The sequence below is a fragment of the Populus trichocarpa genome, chromosome 13 (assembly GCF_000002775.5).
Source record: "Populus trichocarpa isolate Nisqually-1 chromosome 13, P.trichocarpa_v4.1, whole genome shotgun sequence".
In the NCBI taxonomy this organism is placed as follows: domain Eukaryota; kingdom Viridiplantae; phylum Streptophyta; class Magnoliopsida; order Malpighiales; family Salicaceae; genus Populus; species Populus trichocarpa.
The window spans coordinates 12,290,589-12,312,351 of record NC_037297.2 but is presented as its reverse complement, the minus strand read 5'-3'; the positions used below and the strand labels follow the sequence as shown (position 1 = coordinate 12,312,351).

Below are 21,763 nucleotides of genomic sequence, written 5' to 3'. Positions count from 1 at the left end.
TTCCATTAAAATTAATCTTCATCCTGCTACCTAGCCTACTAGATATTGTTCTCTCTCTTTCTCAAGCAAAAAAAAAAAAAAGACAGAAAAAATCATTGCCCTTTTTCAAAAGTTCTGATTTGGACCTTGGGAACAGATTGTCCCTTCAACTTCATACAAGAGGACACCCATATATTTTTTTGAGGATCTCTCATGGGAAGGTGAAAATGGATGCCTTCTGTCTGATATTGCCATGATCAATCCATCTTGGAGTAAACTTCACATCCCCGCAAACTTGTGATAATGTCTTTTTACCAACCCATAATTAAAAGATCGATGCTAGCAAGAGTGAATAATAATATTATAGAACTTATAAATTAGCTATTTGTATAGTATGATTTTCCTCTTCTTTTTTCCCATTAGTTAATGATCATAGAGCTAGTTTTGGCCTGAGCTAGAGTAATTAATAGAACTCAAGCATCCCTAGCTTGTTCCCCAGCTCCCCAGCATTTTGGTGCATGAACTTGCGTAAAACCAAACCAATTAGTCGTATGAATCTCATCAATTTATGTATAAAATCCAATGTGGTTTGCCCTAAATTTCCCACACGCCACAATGACATAATTATTACTCATGTTCATGTCGTAGCTTTAACGTTTTGTGAACTTGATGGTGAGGATACACATGAACCCAGCAATAAACATGGTTGTGGCAATATTCAATGCCCTAATTATGATAATTTCTGCCCCAGATGGAACCAAAGAGGACAAACTAATTATCTAAGAGAGTGGTTGGCTTGCAATTAATAAGATAAATGTGTTTCTATATATCTTTAATTACTCTATAGTTTTCAGTCAAACAAGATAATTTATTTTTAATCAAAAGACTTTCTTGGTATAAAAGACTAACTTGAAGATATTCTTATCTCAAATGCTACACTTCTTTATATACTTTTCAGAGAAGCTTCGACCGAACCCCATTTTTTGGGCTCATGGCCAGCCTCAATGTTCTTTGTTTTTATGACTGGGATAGTAGATTTATTTGATTAACTCGATTGAATTTATCTACATCGGTATAATATATTTTTATTTTAATATTTTTATAAAAACATATTATTCAATATTTTAGAATTCAAATTCATGATTATTATTTTTTAAAAATACATTAGCAATATTTGAATATTTGTTTAGCGTTAAAAAAAAAATTAATTTAACCCTTTTACTTTTTGCGTGTTTTTTATATGATTATCTGATTCAATAAAAAAAAATAATTTTAAAAATTAAATTAAATTATTCAACACAATCGGATCCATTAACCAAATTACAAGACCATATATATATATATATATATATATATATATATATATATATATATATATATATATATATATCTGATTTTTTAATTTAACTATTTTTACATTTATTATAACATATGATTTTTAATTTATTTAATTAAATATATGTATAAGATTTTCAGTTTATGATTATAATTTTTTTTAATATCAAAATGCATTATAAATACTTGCATATATATATAAAGTTGCAATCCACGTCAAAGCTCGGGCTAGTGATCAATCAATTACTATTATTGTCCTCTTTAAAGAACGGCAAGACAACTGCAATCCTACAACCCCCACGTACGATACATCAAAAAAAAAAAAAAAAAGTCCTTTTCAGCACTGCATAGAAATTAACATCCAAGTAGTTGTAGCAATAACGAGGGTGGTTGGGTAATATAGTAGTAATTAATTTTTAAAATATCTTTTTATTTATTAATATATTAAATTAATAAATTTTTTTATTTTTTAAAATTTATTTTTGACATTAATACTTCAAAGTTATTCAAAATATTAAAAAAATTGATTTTAAATAAAACAAATACTTAACGTAGCTATAAATATACACTTAAAAAAACAGATTAACTTACTAACCAGGTGTATATAGTATATTTGATCTAATCTATTTACCGATCAACGGTGAGTAGTAAAGGTGAGCAAAAACATCAAAAAATCAATTAAACTGAGAAAATTTAAAAAAAATTATCGAAAAAACCGAACCATGAAAAAAAACCAATTAAACCAATTAGAATTAAAAAAAAAACCGTTTGGTTCGGTTTTATAAGTATAAAACCAAAAAAATAGAACCTAACCCAAACCAAAAAAATCGATTCAAACAGAAACCGATCGGTTTGAATCGGTTTTAATTTTTTTAAAAAAATCGGTTTGATTATTTTTTTTATAAAAACCGAACCGAAAATGATCACCCCTAGTGAACAGTTTTTGTTTTTTTTTTTTCATTACAATAATAATAATAATAATAATTATTATTATAATTATAAAAAAGCCGGCATTTAATTAATTGTGTTTGAGAAACTATTCTTACAAAGTTGCATATATTATTCTTCTTTGAGGGAATAATACTATATATTTTGTAAAAAAATAGGTTTTCATGAATTAATTACGTAAGTACCTTATAATAATATCAACATTAAAATAGTGTAATAAAAAAATAGCAATAAAATTTGGGATATATATCAGAATTTAAGTTTATTCTCCTCACAATTCACCAAGTTTTAGGGGTGGTGGGAAAGACCTTCGCTTTCTACATTCTAAAGCCAAGTCATTAACTGCCTTTAAACTACAAGTCGTTCGTGAATCGTCAAAATCCACCCCTGAGCGTAGTTATAGGATCCGACCCTGATTAAATAATATCGTTTTAGATTTAAAAAATTAAAATAACATTATTTTAAACAAAAAAATTTAAAATATATGCTTAATTGTGCATTGTCAATTTTAACGAGTCATTCAAGTTACTGGTTGGCTTGCTAGGTATTTCAAGGTTGACTGGGTCAACAATTCAAATGAAAACTATGCTAGCAAGTATGCAACGTGGACATGTTTAATTGGTCATCCCGCAAAAGCTTGGTGACGTGGCGAATTCAAAAGAAGTAAAAGTAGAATCCTGTGTTAACCTAGCAGAGTTGAAGACTGAAAGAGAGAAAAATGGAAGAGCTGAAATCAGCATTGGAAGCTCACATGGACCAGATGGCGGATCTGGTCCAGAAACTCTCATCGGAGCTCCGATCCGGATTCCGACCCGCCATTGATAATTTCATCGGTTTTTTCCACGCCATTGACTGGACGGTACCCATTTTTTGCTTATTTTTTTAAAAAAAGATTTTTAGGGTTTATATTGAGAAGAGGCTGAATTCTTGTTGTGTTTTGTTTTGGACAGGAACCTTGGTTAATGGGTTTAATTGGATTCCATTTGGCGTTGCTGATACTAACAGTCGTTTCAAGGAAACATATTAACTTCCAGATGTCTTTTTTCCTTGTAGCTTGTAAGTTTCTTCCTCTTTTTTTCTTTCACTGTAAATTTGGATTGAATGCACTAATGGGTTGTCAGATTTTTTGAAGTTTAGGTAAATTATCCATGCAAGATCAAAGCTTTTTTTGTGAAAATGCAGCTTGAGCTTTTTTGGGCCTTGTTGGACATTTTGAGATTTGATGTGTATGGCAATTGCAATTGCTTTGTTCTTATATGATGACATGTTTTGGAATTTGCTAGTAATGTAGCTTAAATACAGTGCATGTGTGTAGAAAACAACGTATGTGTGAGAGAAAAAAGATTGACTATCTTATATGAGTCTATAGAAGCTAATTTGTCTTCCAAAGTTATGGACTGATGTAAAACACATTGCATGTATTAGCTGTGGAACATGGGAATAGCAGTTTAATAGTAATGGCTTTTCAGTAATGTGCTCTTGGCATGAGAATGGTGGGACGGTGTATTGCCATCTAATAATGATAATGGAACTTTGTAAAGATGCTTATCATAGAGCTGGACTTTTAATCGTAATTTGGATTGATCTATATCATTAAAGACTTCTTTTACAAAATGATTCTAAGAGGACATGCAGAATTTATTAAAACAGTGTCTGTGTGTGGTTGTGTCTAAATGTTAGAAATTTGAACTAATTGTTTCTGATTGTCCGTGTTGCGATTTTGGAAGTGAGACAGGTAAAATTACTGTTATGGGCTTCAAGAGCCTTCAAATGAAAACCATTTTTGGAGTCAAAAAGTCACCTAGATTCATGTTTGTTATTAGGTGCTTAATTTCAATATTGATTCACAAATGTCACCTAAACTCTTCATGCTGACAATAAAAGACACTTAAAGCTAGTTTTTTAGGTCACAGCTCCATGTTTCCCAAATCAGTTTTTTACCAGTTGACTAACCACTGCTTGTAGTTCACAGTGCCAAATAAAAAATAAAAAAAATCATTTCAGTCCCCAATATCAAATTTTTATCAGCTTGTATTTCTGTGGGCTGTGGGTGAGGTCAATGCCTATTCCGGAATCCGAGTTCATGCAACACTCACTGATGTGTTCTTCTATTGTAATTTCCATGCTCAATGCAGAAATCCTTGGATATCTGATCCTATTTAGTCATTTGGTGTCATGTAGTGGCTGGTGTATACTTATCAGAGAGGCTTAACAGAGTCTTGGGTGACAACTGGAGGAGCTTTGCAAGCCAGAATTACTTTGATCCACATGGACTTTTTCTTTCGGTACTCTGGTCTGGGCCTCTTCTTATCATTGCAACCATTATTCTGGTGAGTGTTTGCAGTCACCTTTTTAATCTGCTTGCATTTTATATCTGCTTCATTTCCTGCAATTTGTTCTGACCCTATTATGGCTTTGCAGATAAACACTCTCTTTTCCTTGTGTTTCATGATCGTTCGTTGGAAAAGGGCTGAGCTAAGACATCGTGCTAGGCTGGCTCGTGAAAGTAACAAGCAGGATTGATCTTCACCTGCCTGGTGCTCTGTGAGAGACATTGAAGAGCCACTTCTTCCCTTGAGGCAGTTTTGGGGTTAAAGTTAGATTGGGGATATGTTTTTTTAACTCTATCTCACAAAATCTTTTGTTTTTTTTTTTTTTTTTTTGTTCTTTTCAGTTTTTAATGGTATAAAATATAACTTGGGATGTGCAATCCTGCATTATACACTAGTTCATTTTACGTCCAGTGGATCAATTAGTCAAAAATAATCCAATTACACCTCTTGTGATATGCTTTGCAGCCATTCATGAATCATTTCGGGTCCTGAATTTTCTTATCTTAGGTTTTGTGGTGTTCGTGCCTTGGAAGCAACGAGAACTGTGAGTTCATAACAAGGTGAACGTCTCTGGTTGTTTTTATGTTTTAAAAACATTTCTGAAAAAGTTTTAAATTTTTATTTTTTTTTCTTGTTTTAAATTAATTTTTTTAGTATTTTTAGATATTTTGATATATCGATATTAAAAATAATTTTAAAAAAATAAAAAAATATATTATTTTGATATATTTTCAAGAGTAAAAATTATTTTGAAAAGCAACCACAATTATATTATAAAAAAAAAAAAAAAAAACAATGATCCATGAATGAGACTTTCATGTATGAATATTTTGCTTTCTTGTGAATGCCAGGAAAATAACTAGAGATCTATTTCTCATGAAAACACCTTGCAAAAGCTTACTTCTCTGAGATTGCCCTTTTATCTTTGGCATCCTTGAGCGTGGATATTGAAGAAAACAATTTCCCTTCCGCTATCTCTTTCTTTTGATACCAAATCGATCCTTTTCCTCCTGTTTTAAGATTCTCATAGAGAAAGAATCCATTTTAATCCCAAAAAAAATTCAGTTTTTTGCATCTATTTAAGTTGAGGATTGTCAATCATGTTGATTCAATATATATATATATATATATATATATATATATATATATATATATATATAATTAAAATAATGTTGTTTTGACATAAATATTTTTTTAAAAAAAAAATTAATAAGTTGAGAGCTAAGTTTTATCTCGGTCAACCAGGTCGTGAATTCATTTGGTCAAATTAAATAACTTTTTATTGTGTTTTATTTTTTAAATTATACTGATTTAGGGTTAGTTCGAGTTTTAGGATGACCCTCCAAGTTAGTTTGAGTTTTATAAATAAGATTGAGTGAAATAAATTTATTTTATTTTATCTAATAGGAGAATTGAATCCTTACAAGAAAAGCTTAATCATAGGACCAATCTTGCCGGGTTATTAAAATTATATATATATATATATATATATATATTAGTTTAACGTGGGTGTCTGGGCCAGCTCGCGCGCACCTCGACTAATCCCACGAGCCCTAAAGTTAACGACCATGTAAGTTTCCAGTGGCCATCATATAAGTAACCACATGACTCGAACCTGAGACCACAGAAAAAACAAAACCCGCACCCATATTTTTGGATGATAATAAACATGCATTTTCAATACATGCATTTGGATTTGGAACCCTCGATTATGTTTTTCTTACGGATAGGCAATGTACCCATAAAAGTAGGAATACTTGGATTAACTGTGTACAACCTCCACAATACCATAACGTCTAGCCTCTCAGAACATGACACGTAGCAAGTACTGTCTTTCTCTTCCCTCTTTGAAAAGACATCGTTGACCTCACCTTGCCATATGTACGCCCACGATCGGTTTAAACAACAATCATCCATGACACCAGCAATGACTAATCTTTATCGGTCCAGCATGGCAAGGAGATAAATAGCCGTTGCAGTAACACCAAAAACCCTAACGTTCACCATTTTCAAAATAAAAATTCAAAATCGAAGTTCCTCTCTCCATCACCACAAGATAACCATATAAAACCCCTCTCTGTCTCTTTCTTTAAAACCAAGATTCTGCTTTCTCTCTCGAGAAACCCAGGAAAGAGGGATTTTTCTTAAACCCCAGGAAAAATGGCAAGCAACGAAGAGAAAAAACCTGAAGAAGAAGAAGAAGAAGAAGAGAGAAAGATCCCAGTTTTTACAGTACTAAGGAACGGTGCAATTCTCAAGAACATTTTTGTAATCGACAAGTCACCATTACCTTCACCAACATCTTCAGAGCCGTCCATTGAAAATGAAGAGAACCCAGTTCAAGAAACTGAAGAAATCTTGAGTTTTGGTAGACACCCAGATTGCAGTATTGTTTTAAATCACCCTAGCATTAGCAGATTCCACCTTCAAATCAATTCAAGACCCTCTTCACAGAAGCTCTTTGTCACAGATTTATCTTCTGGTAATTTCAGTTTTCTTCCTTTATATTAGTTTCATTGTAGATTTTAGTGGGCTTTCCTTGTTTTTTATGATCTATTGATGTCATTCGTTCCTTTCTTGACTTTTGTTTAATTCTTTGAAAATTGCGTTATTATATGTTGTTAGGCTAAATTTGTTTCTGTCCTATGACATTTTTGTGTGATCATTGAACTGGGTTCTTGATTCTTGATGTTTTCTTGCGTTATTATGTACTTTTAGGGTGGATGTCACTGAATTTGCTTTTTACGGGTTTCTTCTTCTTGATGGGTTGCTTTATTGCTTTTCTTATTTTTTTAGTCAATTCTCTTGCTCTTAGATTATCACTGAATCAGGTTTTTGATGGATTCTTGGTTGATGTTTTCTTGTATTACTACGCCTTAATAGGATATCTGCTCTTGGTTTATATTTAGCTCTATTTGGGTTGTCACTGGATTTGGTTTTTATAGTTTCTTTTTTCTTTCTTGAATTACTGTTTAGTATGTGACAATTGAGTTGTTATTTGATTTATTTGATTCTTTTTATATATGTTTTTCTCATTAATTTTGTGCACCTTCAAATTGGGTTTTAATTTGTTTTTGATGGGGTTCCTGTTTCTTGTATAGTCCATGGGACTTGGGTTTCAGGGAAGAAGATTGAGCCGGGGTTTCGTGTAGAGCTCAATGAAGGTGATACAATAAGGGTTGGTGGCTCAACTAGGTACTACAGGCTGCACTGGGTTCCTTTGAGCCGTGCATATGATATGGAAACCCCATTTATATCACCATTAGATATGGCAATGATTGAAGAGAAGCGAGAGGAAAACCCAGTGCTTGAAGAAGAAAATGAGGCGAAAATGTCTCAGGTGAGAGAATCATGCCTTAGTTTGTATATATCTAGAATGTCCACCTGATGTTTGTAAGTTATTCTCAAATTTTGTTCTTACAATTTGTTTGATGAGAATCCAGAGTGATTGTTGAGGCAGTTTAATCATTGACTGATGGTTTTTCTTGAAATATTACTTATTTATGTCTTTCTTTTTTACCTTCTTTGTGTTGGGATCGTATAGGATGAGAACTTAGTGGCAACTGAAAGAGAATCTGTTGAAGAGAAAGGCTCACTGGAAGTGGCAGGAAAAGATGATGAAAGATATCAGGTGAGAAATTGTGGCTGAAGCGGACCAAATTGTGGATAAGTGGTACAGCAGAAAATGCAATTGATTAATATTTATGTATTTCTTGGTTGTGTCTTTTGTGCAGGCCATGGATTCTACATCAGTTGAAAATAGAGAAACAAAGTCTTTGGATTTAATATTACAGGATGTAGGCTCCTTGTATTGTGAGGAGATTTGTGAGTCAATTGCAAAGAAAGAGATCTTGTCAGCTGCTTTAGTGCCTGATGAAAGCATGGATTCTTTGTTTTATGATGCAAATGAAGATATAGAAATCTCATTCAGAAATGATCATAATGTGAAGGATATATTAAGCCCCACAACTGTCCAGGGAGTTATTTCGGAAACCAAGTGTCGGCAATATGATGGACATAACCAGAGCCCTGAATATTTTTCTGTTCGACAAGAACTGCCGGAGACAGAAACCAAAGGGAGTTCAATGATCAGGGAATCCAATGCTGTGTTTTCTTCCTTGTCCACTGCAGAAGTGGAATCTCAGTCAGCCTCTGAGATGCTAGGAGCAACAGAAAATGGAAGCTTATTGAGGAAAGGCCATGAACCAATTAATATCTTCTCTCATGGGATAGAAATGGTGAACTTGTCTTTGCCTGTAAAAGATCTTTCAGAGAATGACAGTAAAAAAGTCAGAAAAGAAAACCAGACTCTAGAGCATCTTGTTGCTTTAGAACCAACATATAAAGAAGGAAACCAAGGGAATTTCACAGCAAATCTGCTGGTGAACCTGAACTCTGCATGTTCTGATGACCAAGCTGTTTCTTTAAAATCAACATATGAAGAAGGAAACCAGGAGAAATTCACTGCAAATCTGCTGGAGAACCTGAATTCTGCATGTTCTGGTGACCATGCTGTTGCTTTAGACCCAACATATGAAGAAGGAACCCGAGAGCATTTCACTGCAAATCTGCTGGAGAACCTGAACACTTCATCATGTTCTGATGACCATGCTGTTGCTTTAGATCCAACATATGAAGAAGGAACCCAAGAGAATTTCACTACAAATCTGCTGGAAAACCTGAACTCCTCATGTTCTGATGACCATGCTGCTGATGATATGCTTGAAGTGGAAAACCAGAATCTTTCAAGGGATGACCATGGGCAGAGTGTATACACCAGCATCTGCTCTGCGCTCCTTGCAGCGGAATCTGTGAGCTCATCTTTTCCAGTAGGACTCCTCTCTGAGATCATAGATAGCAAAAAATGCCAGACCCCAGAATCCGTACTTGCTTCAATTGAAAACCAGGAGAACTTACAGAGCTCTCACGTCAGATCAGAGAAAAAACAGAGCTCTCGTAACATCTGGTCAAGAAGAGGGAAACCCAAAGCTGTTCTTCAGCTTCAAACAAGTAGGAGTAGAGAAAAGAATAGAGGAGATGATGTTGAATGGGAGAATCAGGAGAATATTGAGAATAGATCAATCTCAAAGACTATTTTCCCTGGTTCAGAAGCAGCAGAAGAAGTCCTTACCCCAGGCAAGGAGAATTACTCACCTAATACTCTTCTGCTGAAGTCCTTGAAAAAGAAGGGTAAACGAGAAGAAACGCAACTTTCCAACTCACGCAGATCAACCTCTTCAAAAATTGCTTTTAGTCCCTATAAGCAACCAGAAGAAGAGATGATCGCCTCTCCAGACAAAGAAAACCAGACACCAAAAGTTCTCCAACAAACAAAATTAGCTATACCAGCTTCAAGGAATCAAGTGAAATTCAAGCAAGAGATGGTACTAGAGGAGTGTAAGGCAGAAAGAGTTCCACTACAATCTTTACTTGTGAATTTCTCAGGAAATAGCAATTCTGAAGCTTCAGTCCCTAATGATGCTACAAGAAGCAGTATTTCTGTTAATTGTTCTCAAATTATGCGGAAGGTGACCAACCTCTCTTCTGTTTTAAGTTTAACATTTCGCTCCTGTAAACTAGGTTAATAAATGGAGTTCATTTGCAGAGTAACTTCACTGGAGATGGAAAGAGAAGATGGACTATGGTGGCAGATACAGCTTCTCTTGTGGACAAGGAGTCAAGGAAGTCATTACAGCTTTTACAAGGTCTCAAGGGGACTCATTTGGTCATTCCAAAAATGGGTAAATAAATTTTGAACAATTTTCAATATCATCTCTCTTGCTGTTGTAAATTTTAGAGCTATATGTTTTCTTTTCTGACAAATATCGGTGTCTGTTTTATAACATCAGTGATAAGGGAACTAGATTGTTTGAAGCGTCGTAGTAGCTTGTTTAGAAAGAAAACGGAGGCATCATTGGTGTTGGAATGGATAGAAGAGTGTATGGTGAGAACACCATGGTGGATTCATGTCCAGAGCTCAATGGAGGAGGGAAGGCACATAGCACCAACCCCACCTGCTTCTCCCCAGTCACGATTCAGTCAGGGAAGTGAAGGGTTTCCGTGTGGGACAGGAAGCTCAGTTCCGTTTCCAGCTCATGGAAGTTTTCTAGAAATTGTTTCACCAACAGCGGAAGACCATATCCTTGAATATGCTCTTTCCTATAGGAAAATGAATAGAGATGGACAGCTCATCCTTCTAACTAATGACGTTACCCTGAAGATTAAAGCCATGTCAGAGGTACGTTGCTATCAACTCTCTCCCTGTCTTCGTATTCTTACACTAGAAAATGAAAATGTATTTGTGTTTGTTTCAGGGGTTGATTTGTGAGACAGCCAAGGAATGTCGTGACAGTCTGGTGAACCCCTTCTCTGAGAGGTTCTTGTGGGCTGACAGCTCTCCTAGAGGACAGACTTGGTCTGTCTCGGACGATTTAGTTTTGAAGGAAAGGTATTACCAAAGCCCTTCAAAGAAATCATCTAAAGGAGAAGGTGCAAAGGGCTTGAAGCTCATTCTGCTTCATAATTCTCAGTATGGGCAGATCAGTCGGTCAGAACAATGTAGTTTGTTCAGAAACAGATACTTGTTTTAGTTCTTTTAGCAATTCAATGGTAAAGTTGAGTTGTCTGCTGGCCACTTTTTTGGTCTTGGAGAACATCAAATAGCAGTTCTTTTGAACGATAAGTTTTTCTATTTAGTATGATGAAAAGTGGTGACTGGGATTTCAACATCATCTTTCCCACTAAATGAAATCCCTTGAGATGAAGCAGATTTATTTGCTGTGTGAAGAGATTTGAGTTTGATCGTAATTTAGTGGGATTTCAACATCACATTTTTATATTTTTCCCATAAAACACGTGTTTGGATTTGGGGTCATCTAACATGTAGCCATCATGGAGAGGATATTCCAGGAGGAAAATGGCATCTCAGCAACATGCCACTCAGTTGCTCTCTCATTATTTCATAAAGTTTTTTTAATGATTTGTGTCAACTTTAACCGCAATTGCTGGCTTCTTAATGCATGATTCATTATATTTTGGTTTTATTCAATACATAATTTATTATGTATTGGCTTTATTCCCAGATTCCTGAACAATGTCACAAGTTGTGATGTGAAAGTGCTAGTTGGCTGGCAATCTTTACATCAAAAGCTACTTTGTTAAGGAATTATTTGAAGTGATGAGCCTGGAAGAAGAAACAAGAAAAAGGATAAGGTGGGTTGGGGTGGGGTGGGGTGGGTGGGTAGCATCGTCTGTTTGTATGCAATGAAGTTGTCGAAGTAGGACAAGCCTGGAAGCAACCACTGCTGCAAAGAAATTACCCCTTCCAGTTCTACCTATTAAACACACCAAAATAGTTTCTCGCTTTCAGCTTCAAAACCCAGATTTGAAAATTTCTGGGCCTCTCAAAATGCTGTTTACTAGACAGTGAAGACACCAACAGCGAACGGCCCCCATATTCCATATTCACCACTAGTGTATCTTATAATATCAAAAACTATAACAAATTTCTATATTGTTAAACTAAGCTTGATGTTGAAATATCATGGGGTTCAAGTGGAATGAACCTTTGATAAAGTGGAATATTAAAACTTACCTCCAAGGAAATGGCTAAAGAACAAACATTTATTTGAACTCATGAAATTACATGCACCTTACATATATGACAACGAGTATCATGGGGCTTCAAGAAAGGAGAATGAACTTTCTGAATCATCAAACGGGGGTCGAGGGAACTCATGGAATCCACCAAAATTACACGTATCAAAGCTCAATGGTGAGAAATAACTAGCAGGATCATCAGCATCCTCCTTCACTTCGATAACATTTTGAGCCCCACTTCCGCTACCAGCATTGGAGCCAAGGCTGAAATTTGTGTTTCCAACCTTATTTGATGCTTCATTCCCATCCACTTTATCACATGACACATAAGGTCCTTTAGTTTCCTCAAGAGGGATAGCAGGAGTATGGCCCTGGAACAGAGCAATGTGTCCAAAAAGCTTGTCTTTCCTCGAGAATGTTGTGCCACAGGAACAAAGCCATTTATCCTTCCCACAATGCTTCTCATGAGTTTTGAGATCTGCCATAACTGAGAACTTCTTGGTGTTGCATCGGCTGCAAATGTAGCTTTTGTCACAATGGGTTCTCTTGTAATGGTTTTTGACACATAAAATAGTCTTCAAAGGCTGAAACTTCTTGTGATCCTTGTTTCGCTTGCAACCAGCAAAAGGGCAGGAATACCTCTTAATAATCACTGGTTCTGAGCTGGGTTCTTTGTTGGGTTTTGCAAGTGCAGCAGGGGTTTTGTACTCATCACCATGGCCTCTCATATGCATCCTCAAATTTGCATCCCGCTTAAACCCCTTCCCACATATTGTGCAAAAGTGGGTGTGTGGCGCAAGTATTTCTTCCTTTTCTAGTTGTAATATATCATAGGAACCAGGCGGAAGGTTCTCTCCTTCATCAGCATCTTCTTCCTCTTTCATTTCATGCTCTTCAATGGAGTGGTTCGGTTCAGTCCCACAATTTCCTGTAACATCCATCTGGTTGCACTGATCAGAAACTTTACTTCCACTACCATGTTGCGGCTGTGGAACACAGTTCATGCCAGCTAAAGGAGGAAAAAGAATCCCCCCAAGCTGTCCTAACTGTCCATTAGGAGTGCCTGTAGAAAATGTATGTTTCACAGATGGGAGAAGACTACCAGCAGTGGAGATCAGCTGAACAATTATTGAAGTAAGATCAGCAGTTATGAGCTGTTGTTGCTGAGTTACAAGTTGATCCTGTCCCCCTAGAGCCTGGCCTTTGCGGCCAACAATTAAATGCACCAAATCTTGGAGATGATGGATCTTTTGCTCTAGAAAAGAAAGATTATTGAGCATGGATCTAGGATCCCAGTCTTGTAATTTGCTTGTTTGAAGTGCCTCATTATTTTGTCCATCTTCTTGATCCAGGACTTTGGGTTGGTTGTTGCAGTTGGAAGAAAGCAGATATTCAGATTCTGATGCTTGGTTGAATTCTCGGAAAGGTGGCTCAATTCTAATACCATAATCTAAAATGGAGGTGTCATCCCATTTCTGCTCCTGCTGCTGTAAATTGAAATTGGTAAAGGATGGATTTTCCAAGGCCATCTTTCTCGGTAATCCATTACTGGAGGATGAAGGATTTGCCCATGCATCTAGAGATGGCCTATCTTTAGGTTCCATTATGTACTCCTTAGTATGTGTGGATCAATGCTAACAAAAAGCTGGAATTTATGCGAGGAATTAGAAAATCTTCATCAAAATCCTAAGCTTTAGTGCGCAATAAAATAAATTTCTGAACTTGGAAAATTGATTTCTAAACAAAAAATACAAGACCAAAATCTCGATCAAGTAACCTTTCATTACCATTTTCCCCCTGATTACCAGTAGTTTTTGAAATACACTATCGATTTCCCATATCATGATAGAAAATCAACAAAAAATTTTCCTCCACACATTTACTGATGAGATCAGCATCCTTCAATGCAAAGACAGAAATAAAACCCAACTTTTTGCATCTAAAGTCAAACCCCTCACTCTAACTCAAGATCCAAATTCTCTCTCATTTAACCCATAATCAATTCTATTAAGCTCAGATACAAATTAAAAAAAATCCAAACTTTACTGAAGAAACATCCTCGATCTCTTCTTCTTTTATTAAAAAAAAATAGAAGAAGCTCTAAACAAGAATCTATACCAACACAAAGCCTAATCCATCCTAAAAATCCCATCTTTTTTCAATCCAATGAATTACCCAATTCCCCAAATACCATTCAAAAACTCTTAAGCAAACCATTAAAGCAAGCACAAATCAAAACATCCAATCATTTATTCAAGACCGTAAATCAAAAAAGCTTATAACTTGCGACCAAAACAAACGAACACAAGACATATAATTGTAAGAAGCGATAAAAAGCAGCAAGCTTTCAATAAAACAAAAACAAAGAGAAGCAGCAGAACTCGAGTCTCACCAGATTCAAGACACACTTTGCTTCAACTTGGCTGCGCCATTTATTTTGAGAAAGAGAATGGAAAAGAAAAACTGTGCTCCAACAGCATCAATATATCAGCAAAAGTCTCAGTTAGCAATGAGGGACACAGTGTCACCATAACTAAATCAATCCCTCTAATCAGGACCGTTAGTTTGTCACTTCTGATTTGATTGATGGAAACCCTTCAATCGGAACCGTCGGCTGGGTCAATCATGATGAGTGGTGGCTGGCAAGTGGACAAATTGACCATAAAAGACAAAACTTTTGCTAAGTCTCATTGGATCAGATAAAGACGGGTCCCATACAACAAAGGAAGATTCTCTATGTGGCTCCTTGATGCATCTGCACTCATTTGCATTGCATTTGACTAGGTTTCCGTGTTTTATTTTATTTTTTTCTTGTAGGGCTTCAATAAAAGAGGTCAATGAGATTTTAATAACCATCCATGATCCGTCAACTAATTTTGCTATTGTTTTTGAGGGAGTGGGGATTTACCCTTTACCAGGAAGCTACCATTTCCATGGAGCTTTTTGTCATTCCCCCCTTTTCTTCTCCCTTTTTCTTTTCAAGTATAGAAGACTTCAGAAAAATATTGTGGTGTCCGCAGTCACCCATGGCAACTTCTAGGTGATTTTAGGACCCAATTATACACTACGCTTACGAAATCAACACCGTGTATGATAGCTATAAAACTAAATAATTGAACGCGAGAGTAAATATAAAAAATTCATGTACTTTACTATAAATTATAAAGTTAAATTTTTAATTAATGCTATGATAAATGGAGAAATGAAAACGAATAATTGAAAATATAAAAAAATATATATAAATTATCTATAAGATAAAAATAAAATAAAAATCAAAGAGAAAAATTAAAAAACCTAAATAAATAGACCATCTACAAACAATAAAATTGATTTTTTTATATAAAATCAAATATTAACACAATATCAGACTTTTTTTTTTCTAGTTATAACAATCTTATTAAACACAAATCGAACAAATCAAGAAACTCAATTCTAAATTGATTTTTTTTTACAAAATCAAATACTAACTTGAAATCATGATGTTTTTTTATAACCATAATAACCACATAAAAAACAAATTAAAATAAATTATAAAATTTAATTTTCAATTTAAATAAAACCGCTTATGTATTACACTGACAGTAGAAATGTAAATAAAGATTTTATTCAAAGTTCTATTAAAGTTTATCATAATTACATTATCAGTATAGATTTTATAAATTCTTTTTAAAATATAAACACAATTAAAAAATTTATTCTAACTTTTAACTAATCACTACAAGTTTTGAATCTTACTTGTAAAAAAATACGATCGGAAGCTTAGGTTATTACAGAAGTTAAACATATGAATTAATTACATGTATGTTTTCCGCAAGTGATGGTATTTATATAAGAGCACATAAACAATGACAAATATCTTTTTTAATCTAAAAATTAGATTGATATATTTTTATACACAAAAACTTCATTTTCCTACTCATATTATTAATTTAATATGAGATATACCACTCACATATGTACTCGACCCTTAATAATGTTTTAATAATACGAGCATAGCCCTTTTTATATTAATAGTGTTTTAACTTTGTTAATTGGTTTTTTAATGAATCCAATTATTATTATTTTTTGCTTATTTATTAATTTTATGTTTTTCAAAAATTTTCTAAACATATGAGTTAACTAGATAGGTGGCACGGGGCTACGCCACAGGCCGGGTCAATCTTTTCCTAACATAAAAAAAAAAGATGTTTAGACGATAATAACTCAAGTCAACTCATGATAACTTCACTAACATGTGATCCAAGATATGAGATCGGGATAACTCCGTAAAAAAACAAAAAATATCATAAAGCTCAAGGTTTAATAACCTTTTGTCAAACAATAAAATTGAAAAAAAAAATAATTTTAAAAAAATATATTAAAGAAAAAAACATGTGTCAACCTGAGTTAACTTGACTAGCACACAATGCACAATATGCGACCATGATAAAAAAATAATTTAAAACAAAGATATGAAAAAAGGTTGAAGTTGAATCAATGAAAAAAAAAACAATGGAAAAAAACTTGAGTCAACTCGGGTTAACTTGATTAACCTGCACCCGAGATAACCTGAAAAAAAGAAAAGTAAAAAAATTCACAAAGCTCAAGGGCCAACAATTTAATGTCAAATGATGAAAGTGAAAAAAATCAATTTCATAAAAACAAATGTTGAGAAAAAAAAAACAACTTGAGTCAACTGAGGTTAACTCGACTAACCTGCTACTTAGAATACAACATTATGATAACTCTACAAAAAAAAAATGAAACAAACCACGAAACTCAAGCGCGACTAATATTCAAAATCAGTGAACCAGATCATGAGATCGGGATTGCCCGTGGAAGGCAGACACGAAAAAATAACGAAGCAAATTTCCTAGTCATAAAAAATTAAAAAACAAAACAAATATTAATCAAAATAATGAGGATCAATCTGGTATAAAAACTAAATAAAAAAAATTAGAGACATTAAAAAAACAAAACAAATCAAGAAAATGATTAAAAAAAATAGCAATAAAAAAATAAGGACCAATTTGGATACATAAATTAAATGAAATAAAATATTGAGGGACAAAATTAAAAAACAAATCAAGAAAAAGGATAAAAAAGTAATCAAAATAATGAGGATCAAATTGGATAAAAAAAAGTTAAATGAAATAAAATGCTTAGGGGTGAAATTGCAAAAAAAATAATTCAAAATGCATTTAAATCAACTCAAATAGAAATCAAATTATTGAGGGCCAAGTTTGAAATAAATATGAACTAGAGAACACGATTTAATTTTGGAAGGGCGGACATGAATCCTAAAATCAAAAGAGAGAGAAAATTGGGAGGAGAAAAAAATCTACCGCTGAACCTGTAGAAAATCAACACAAGCGCCGCTTTATTAGCTTTTGAAGACACGGTGGAAGACGATGTTTCCTCACCAAACAGCGCTGCACGAGTTGTTTGAAAGGCATGGGCGTCATCTACGCATTAATGCTTTGCACTTGTCAGCCAACTTTTTTTTTTTAATAATATTCATATTTGTTAAGTTATCAAAGTGCCCATAACTCTGATAATAACAACAACAAAAAACCATAAGAAAAAAGATGAAAATGCCCTTAATGTATCAACCTTCATTTGTTTTTAATTTTAAAGAAAAATCTATCATTTTGCTATTAAAAAAACAAAAAGACAACAAATCCCCTCTACAAAAGCTTAGTATGTTTTTGCTTTTAAGGGCAATTAAGTTAATTTATTGTTTTTTAAAAAAATCAAAAGATCGAAAAGCCTTTTTATGCAAGTTTTTTTTTCACTTTTTAAGGGTAATTAAGTCTTTTTACTACTATAAAAAAAAGATAAAGATTGATTTTCCCCATTTCAGTTTTAATGTCAATTGAACCCTATTAAATGACTATTTTGCTCCTTAATTTGCACTTATTTGATTGTCACTATGAAGGGCAAAAATATAAGCAATCTACAATCCAATATGTCTTGCTCCACAGAAAATCACTAAGCATTCTTAATGTTTTTTATAATAATGAGGACTATTATATTTCTCAATATCTAATTAGAATGTAATTAGTTTAAGTGTCATTCAGTAATGGATATAAATAAAAAGTATAAAGCGATCTAGTTTAAGTGATAAAGAAATCAATTATAATTTATTTTTTTGTTATATATAAAAATTATCAATATGCATGTACATAAGTATTTTAATTGAAATAAAACTCAACTATATACAATATAATAAAAATATATTATATAAGATTATTCTAGACTACATATATAAAATAAAGTGAGTTTTGAGTACTTGAGATCATGAGATAGAGATGGAGTGTGACTTCATTATATTTATTTATTTTGGTTATTCAAGTGGGTAGATATGAGAAGGCATTAAAATTATTGGTTTAGCTATTATTTTTATAGGAGAAGTTTGTTAAGAAACTACAAACAATTCTTTCTAAATATCTTCATATTTTCTAGCTTCTTCATCCTTTGGCTTAAATAATGTTATATATGAAATTCATGGATTTTAATGAATTCATAATATTATTCTTAAATTTAAGTTTTAATTTCATAAAACTTTTGAAAAACCATTTCTTTTTTCAAAATTATTTTGAGAATAAAAATCATTTTTTTAATTCTTTACTAAGAACAAAAAATAATTTGAAACGTGTTCAGTTTCATATCTATAGGGTTTTTTTATTCTAGGAAAGCAACCAGAGAAGTTGTGGGTGACATTTAGTAATTGTTGTCTAGTTGTAGGAGTAGTGGTTTGGATATAAAAGATTTGAGGAATATTGGTTGAATTATTTATTTTTTAAAGATAAATATTTTGGATTGTGACTGTCATAATAAATGTTTCTTCCTTATAAGACTAACTTCTAGATAAGAATTTGAAAACTTTAAATATGATGTCCTCATCATAGGCATAATTGGATTATGCTCTAGAGCTGGTTGAATGTCTAGCAAGAGTAATTTTACTTGACCATCATTATGTAGAGTAATACTGTTTAAGTATTGTCTTTTCATGGGTTTGGCCATTATAGCATTTTTTAATTCCTAGTTTGTTTAAAGAAAAAACTCATTATATTTTATATACCTAAGCATTTGACCTAGAAATACCAGTTTGTCAGATAACAGTTTCTCATTTTGAATCGTATTTCAAATCTTTAGTAGTGAATATTGATTCATGACTTTATAACAAATCTTGTAAATTAATGAAAAAGGTAAAGATTCACTCTAAATTTTATAATTATGAGTCTTGATTTGTATGGTTAACACATCTAAAATTTTCATATCAAACAAAGGCATTGTAAAGTTTGGATAACGATTAAAATATATTGGTCCACTACAAAGACTAAACTCAGTGGTTCATAATAAAGAATCACTGAAAACTAAAAACCTATAATCCCTGAGAACCATATGAATTATAGTATTAATTCTTTCTCTAGACAAGAGCTTAAAGTTAACTTGAACTAATCCTATTAAGATGTGGTTATATTTCTTTCTATAATGATTTATAGAAATCTAAGATAAAAGTTTAATAGTTTTATAATCATATAACATAAAGATATCATCATTAATCCATATTTTCAAAGAACACTACCATAAAATTAGAGAAAAACAATGGAATTGCTAATGAAAAATATTTCATCAATGTTTACCGATGAAAATTGTGACAGAAAATGCTATTTTAAAATGAATTAAAACCTAATATTTCCCTTATCTCCATTTCATCTTCTTCACAGAACCCTAACATGAAAAAAAAAAATCCCTAAATTTTATCCTCATTTCATCTTTTTTATAGCTTTACATGTCTTATTATATTTTCACCATCGTCACATCGTCATCGTTATTAATTGGTGTCTCTATACTCGAAGCCACCTAGTATCACTTTGACTTGTTAATTTTGGTGTGTTGAACCTGATATCCTAATCTCATTAGGTGATTTAAATTACTATAAACCTTAATTTTATTTTTCTTTTTTCATCATTTCAACTTGATTTGTGTTAATGAAACTTGGTTGTAATGCTATATAAGGGAGGAATATCTTGTCTATTATTGGAGAAATTGTATGGTTGGTGGATTTTGTTTTGTTGGGAACTCTGTTTATTGTATTAAAATAAGTAGTAGTAGTAGTAGTTACAATTATTTTGTGTTAGATGTGCCTTTTGAAGATAGAAACTATTGATTATGATGATATCCTCTAGATTTTATTTTTTATTTTTATTCCCTAAACATTGGACTAGGTTTATTATTAATTATGATAGCATGTTAAGTGTTCCTAGAAATTACACTGAAGTTTAACAACTTTAAATGAGATTAGTTTAAAATGTCATACATCACATTGCTTTTTGTTTTCGTATATAACTTATGGGTCAGTAGGACATCAATCAATCCAGTGTTGTTGTTTTTTCTTTTATGCATACATTGTTAAAATTTGAGATTTCTAGAAATGGATTGCTTTTTCCTGATTGAAATCTAGTTTAGTCTTGATTAATTTGAATGAATTTGAGTTGGACTTCCATTTGAGATTTTATTGGTTTTTATGGTTAAATTTTACAATTGAGGTTACTTATTGTGGGTTTACTATGTAATTTCATTTATTTATTTTCTTACTAAACAAATTGATATTCATTTACCATTGTTGTGATGTCGCGGTCGCACAAATTAATTACCCTAGCTTAAAACACAACACACAAGATAATATAGAGCAAGCAAGGGGTCGATCCCACAAGGAAGATTTAGTTCAGATTTTTATTCTATACGTTATGCAATTGGGGGGTTTTGATTTGTGATGATCTAAACTATGGAAAAAATTAAACTAGCAAACAAAATCAATTGAAACCGAAATTTATCAAGAAAACAAACCTTGGTCGTAAGCACAAATCCACCAACGGAAATTAGAATCAATCCTTGAAATGAAACTTCAATTTATATTCTGAATTTTTATCTTTTCTTAACGTTGGTTAATTAATGGATCCGTCATATAACTAACCCTAACCAACAAACAATCACAATGTTCGCATTAATGATTTAGTTCAATGGCAGCCCTAAGAACTAGATAAATTGATTGATCTCTTGACAACCAAGCTGTTTGCAGCTCATGTTCCTTTGTTTGAGTGTTCTCTCTAAGTTTAATAACGTAGTTCCGCCATAATTATCAAGTTTAGTTGCTTCACAAGTTCATATATCACAACTCCGGTTTTGATATCAAACTTAGCAATAGATTGTTCACAATAATAACTTAGAGTCCGCTCTAGCAATTATCAACAACAATCATAGAAAATATGCATAGGAAAACAATCATACTCATTCATAATATAAACTGAAAATAAAAGGAAGAATAAATCTCACGGTTCTTGAAATCCGAAGGTTTGTTGTGTCCTTGCAACCAAGAAAATGAGCTTAGCCTTACATATCTATGGAACAACTACTCTTAAAGATAGAAGAAAGCATTATTTCTGGTTTATAGAGAGGAGAGTTTGTGTTTCTTCACTTCTGGTTGTTGCCTCCTTTCTGCCCTCTTACCCTAGTCCCTATTTTTATATGCTAATAAACCCTAGTCCCTATTTTACAAAATAGTCCTCTCTTAAGTTGACAGT

At 32.9% G+C, this 21,763-nt stretch overlaps 3 protein-coding genes across 3 annotated transcripts; 2 read left to right on the top strand and 1 right to left on the bottom strand.

The window, feature by feature from the left end:
- Positions 1 to 2,934: 2,934 nt before the first annotated feature.
- Positions 2,935 to 5,050, top strand: LOC18104477 (uncharacterized). Its single transcript, XM_006376252.3, has 4 exons — positions 2,935 to 3,121; positions 3,213 to 3,318; positions 4,444 to 4,592; positions 4,684 to 5,050. Exons 1-4 carry the CDS (start codon positions 2,981 to 2,983, stop codon positions 4,783 to 4,785), a joined length of 498 nt encoding a protein of 165 aa, XP_006376314.1. The 5' UTR covers positions 2,935 to 2,980; the 3' UTR covers positions 4,786 to 5,050.
- Positions 5,051 to 6,469: 1,419 nt separating this feature from the next.
- On the top strand, positions 6,470 to 11,381 carry LOC18104476 (FHA domain-containing protein PS1). The gene is made up of 7 exons (XM_006376251.3): positions 6,470 to 7,077; positions 7,697 to 7,935; positions 8,140 to 8,226; positions 8,330 to 10,123; positions 10,201 to 10,336; positions 10,445 to 10,833; positions 10,910 to 11,381. Exons 1-7 carry the CDS (start codon positions 6,756 to 6,758, stop codon positions 11,183 to 11,185), a joined length of 3,243 nt encoding a protein of 1,080 aa, XP_006376313.3. The 5' UTR covers positions 6,470 to 6,755; the 3' UTR covers positions 11,186 to 11,381.
- An 819-nt stretch (positions 11,382 to 12,200) lies between these two features.
- On the bottom strand, positions 12,201 to 14,839 carry LOC18104475 (protein SENSITIVE TO PROTON RHIZOTOXICITY 1). The gene is made up of 2 exons (XM_006376250.3): positions 14,587 to 14,839; positions 12,201 to 13,839 (listed from the first exon to the last, which is right to left on the bottom strand). Exon 2 carries the CDS (start codon positions 13,796 to 13,798, stop codon positions 12,269 to 12,271), a length of 1,530 nt encoding a protein of 509 aa, XP_006376312.1. The 5' UTR covers positions 13,799 to 13,839; positions 14,587 to 14,839; the 3' UTR covers positions 12,201 to 12,268.
- Positions 14,840 to 21,763: the final 6,924 nt, after the last annotated feature.

Bases quoted from the DNA above. Each gene is read 5' to 3' on its own strand.
- LOC18104477 (XM_006376252.3), top strand. From the start codon at position 2,981: ATGGAAGAGCTGAAATCAGCATTGGAAGCTCACATGGACCAGATGGCG. The intron at 3,122-3,212 runs GTACCCATTTTT...TGTTTTGGACAG, and splicing joins TCCACGCCATTGACTGGACG to GAACCTTGGTTAATGGGTTT. The intron at 4,593-4,683 runs GTGAGTGTTTGC...ATGGCTTTGCAG, and splicing joins TCATTGCAACCATTATTCTG to ATAAACACTCTCTTTTCCTT.
- LOC18104476 (XM_006376251.3), top strand. From the start codon at position 6,756: ATGGCAAGCAACGAAGAGAAAAAACCTGAAGAAGAAGAAGAAGAAGAA. The intron at 7,078-7,696 runs GTAATTTCAGTT...TTTCTTGTATAG, and splicing joins TGTCACAGATTTATCTTCTG to TCCATGGGACTTGGGTTTCA. The intron at 10,337-10,444 runs GTAAATAAATTT...TTATAACATCAG, and splicing joins TTTGGTCATTCCAAAAATGG to TGATAAGGGAACTAGATTGT.
- LOC18104475 (XM_006376250.3), bottom strand. From the start codon at position 13,798: ATGGAACCTAAAGATAGGCCATCTCTAGATGCATGGGCAAATCCTTCA.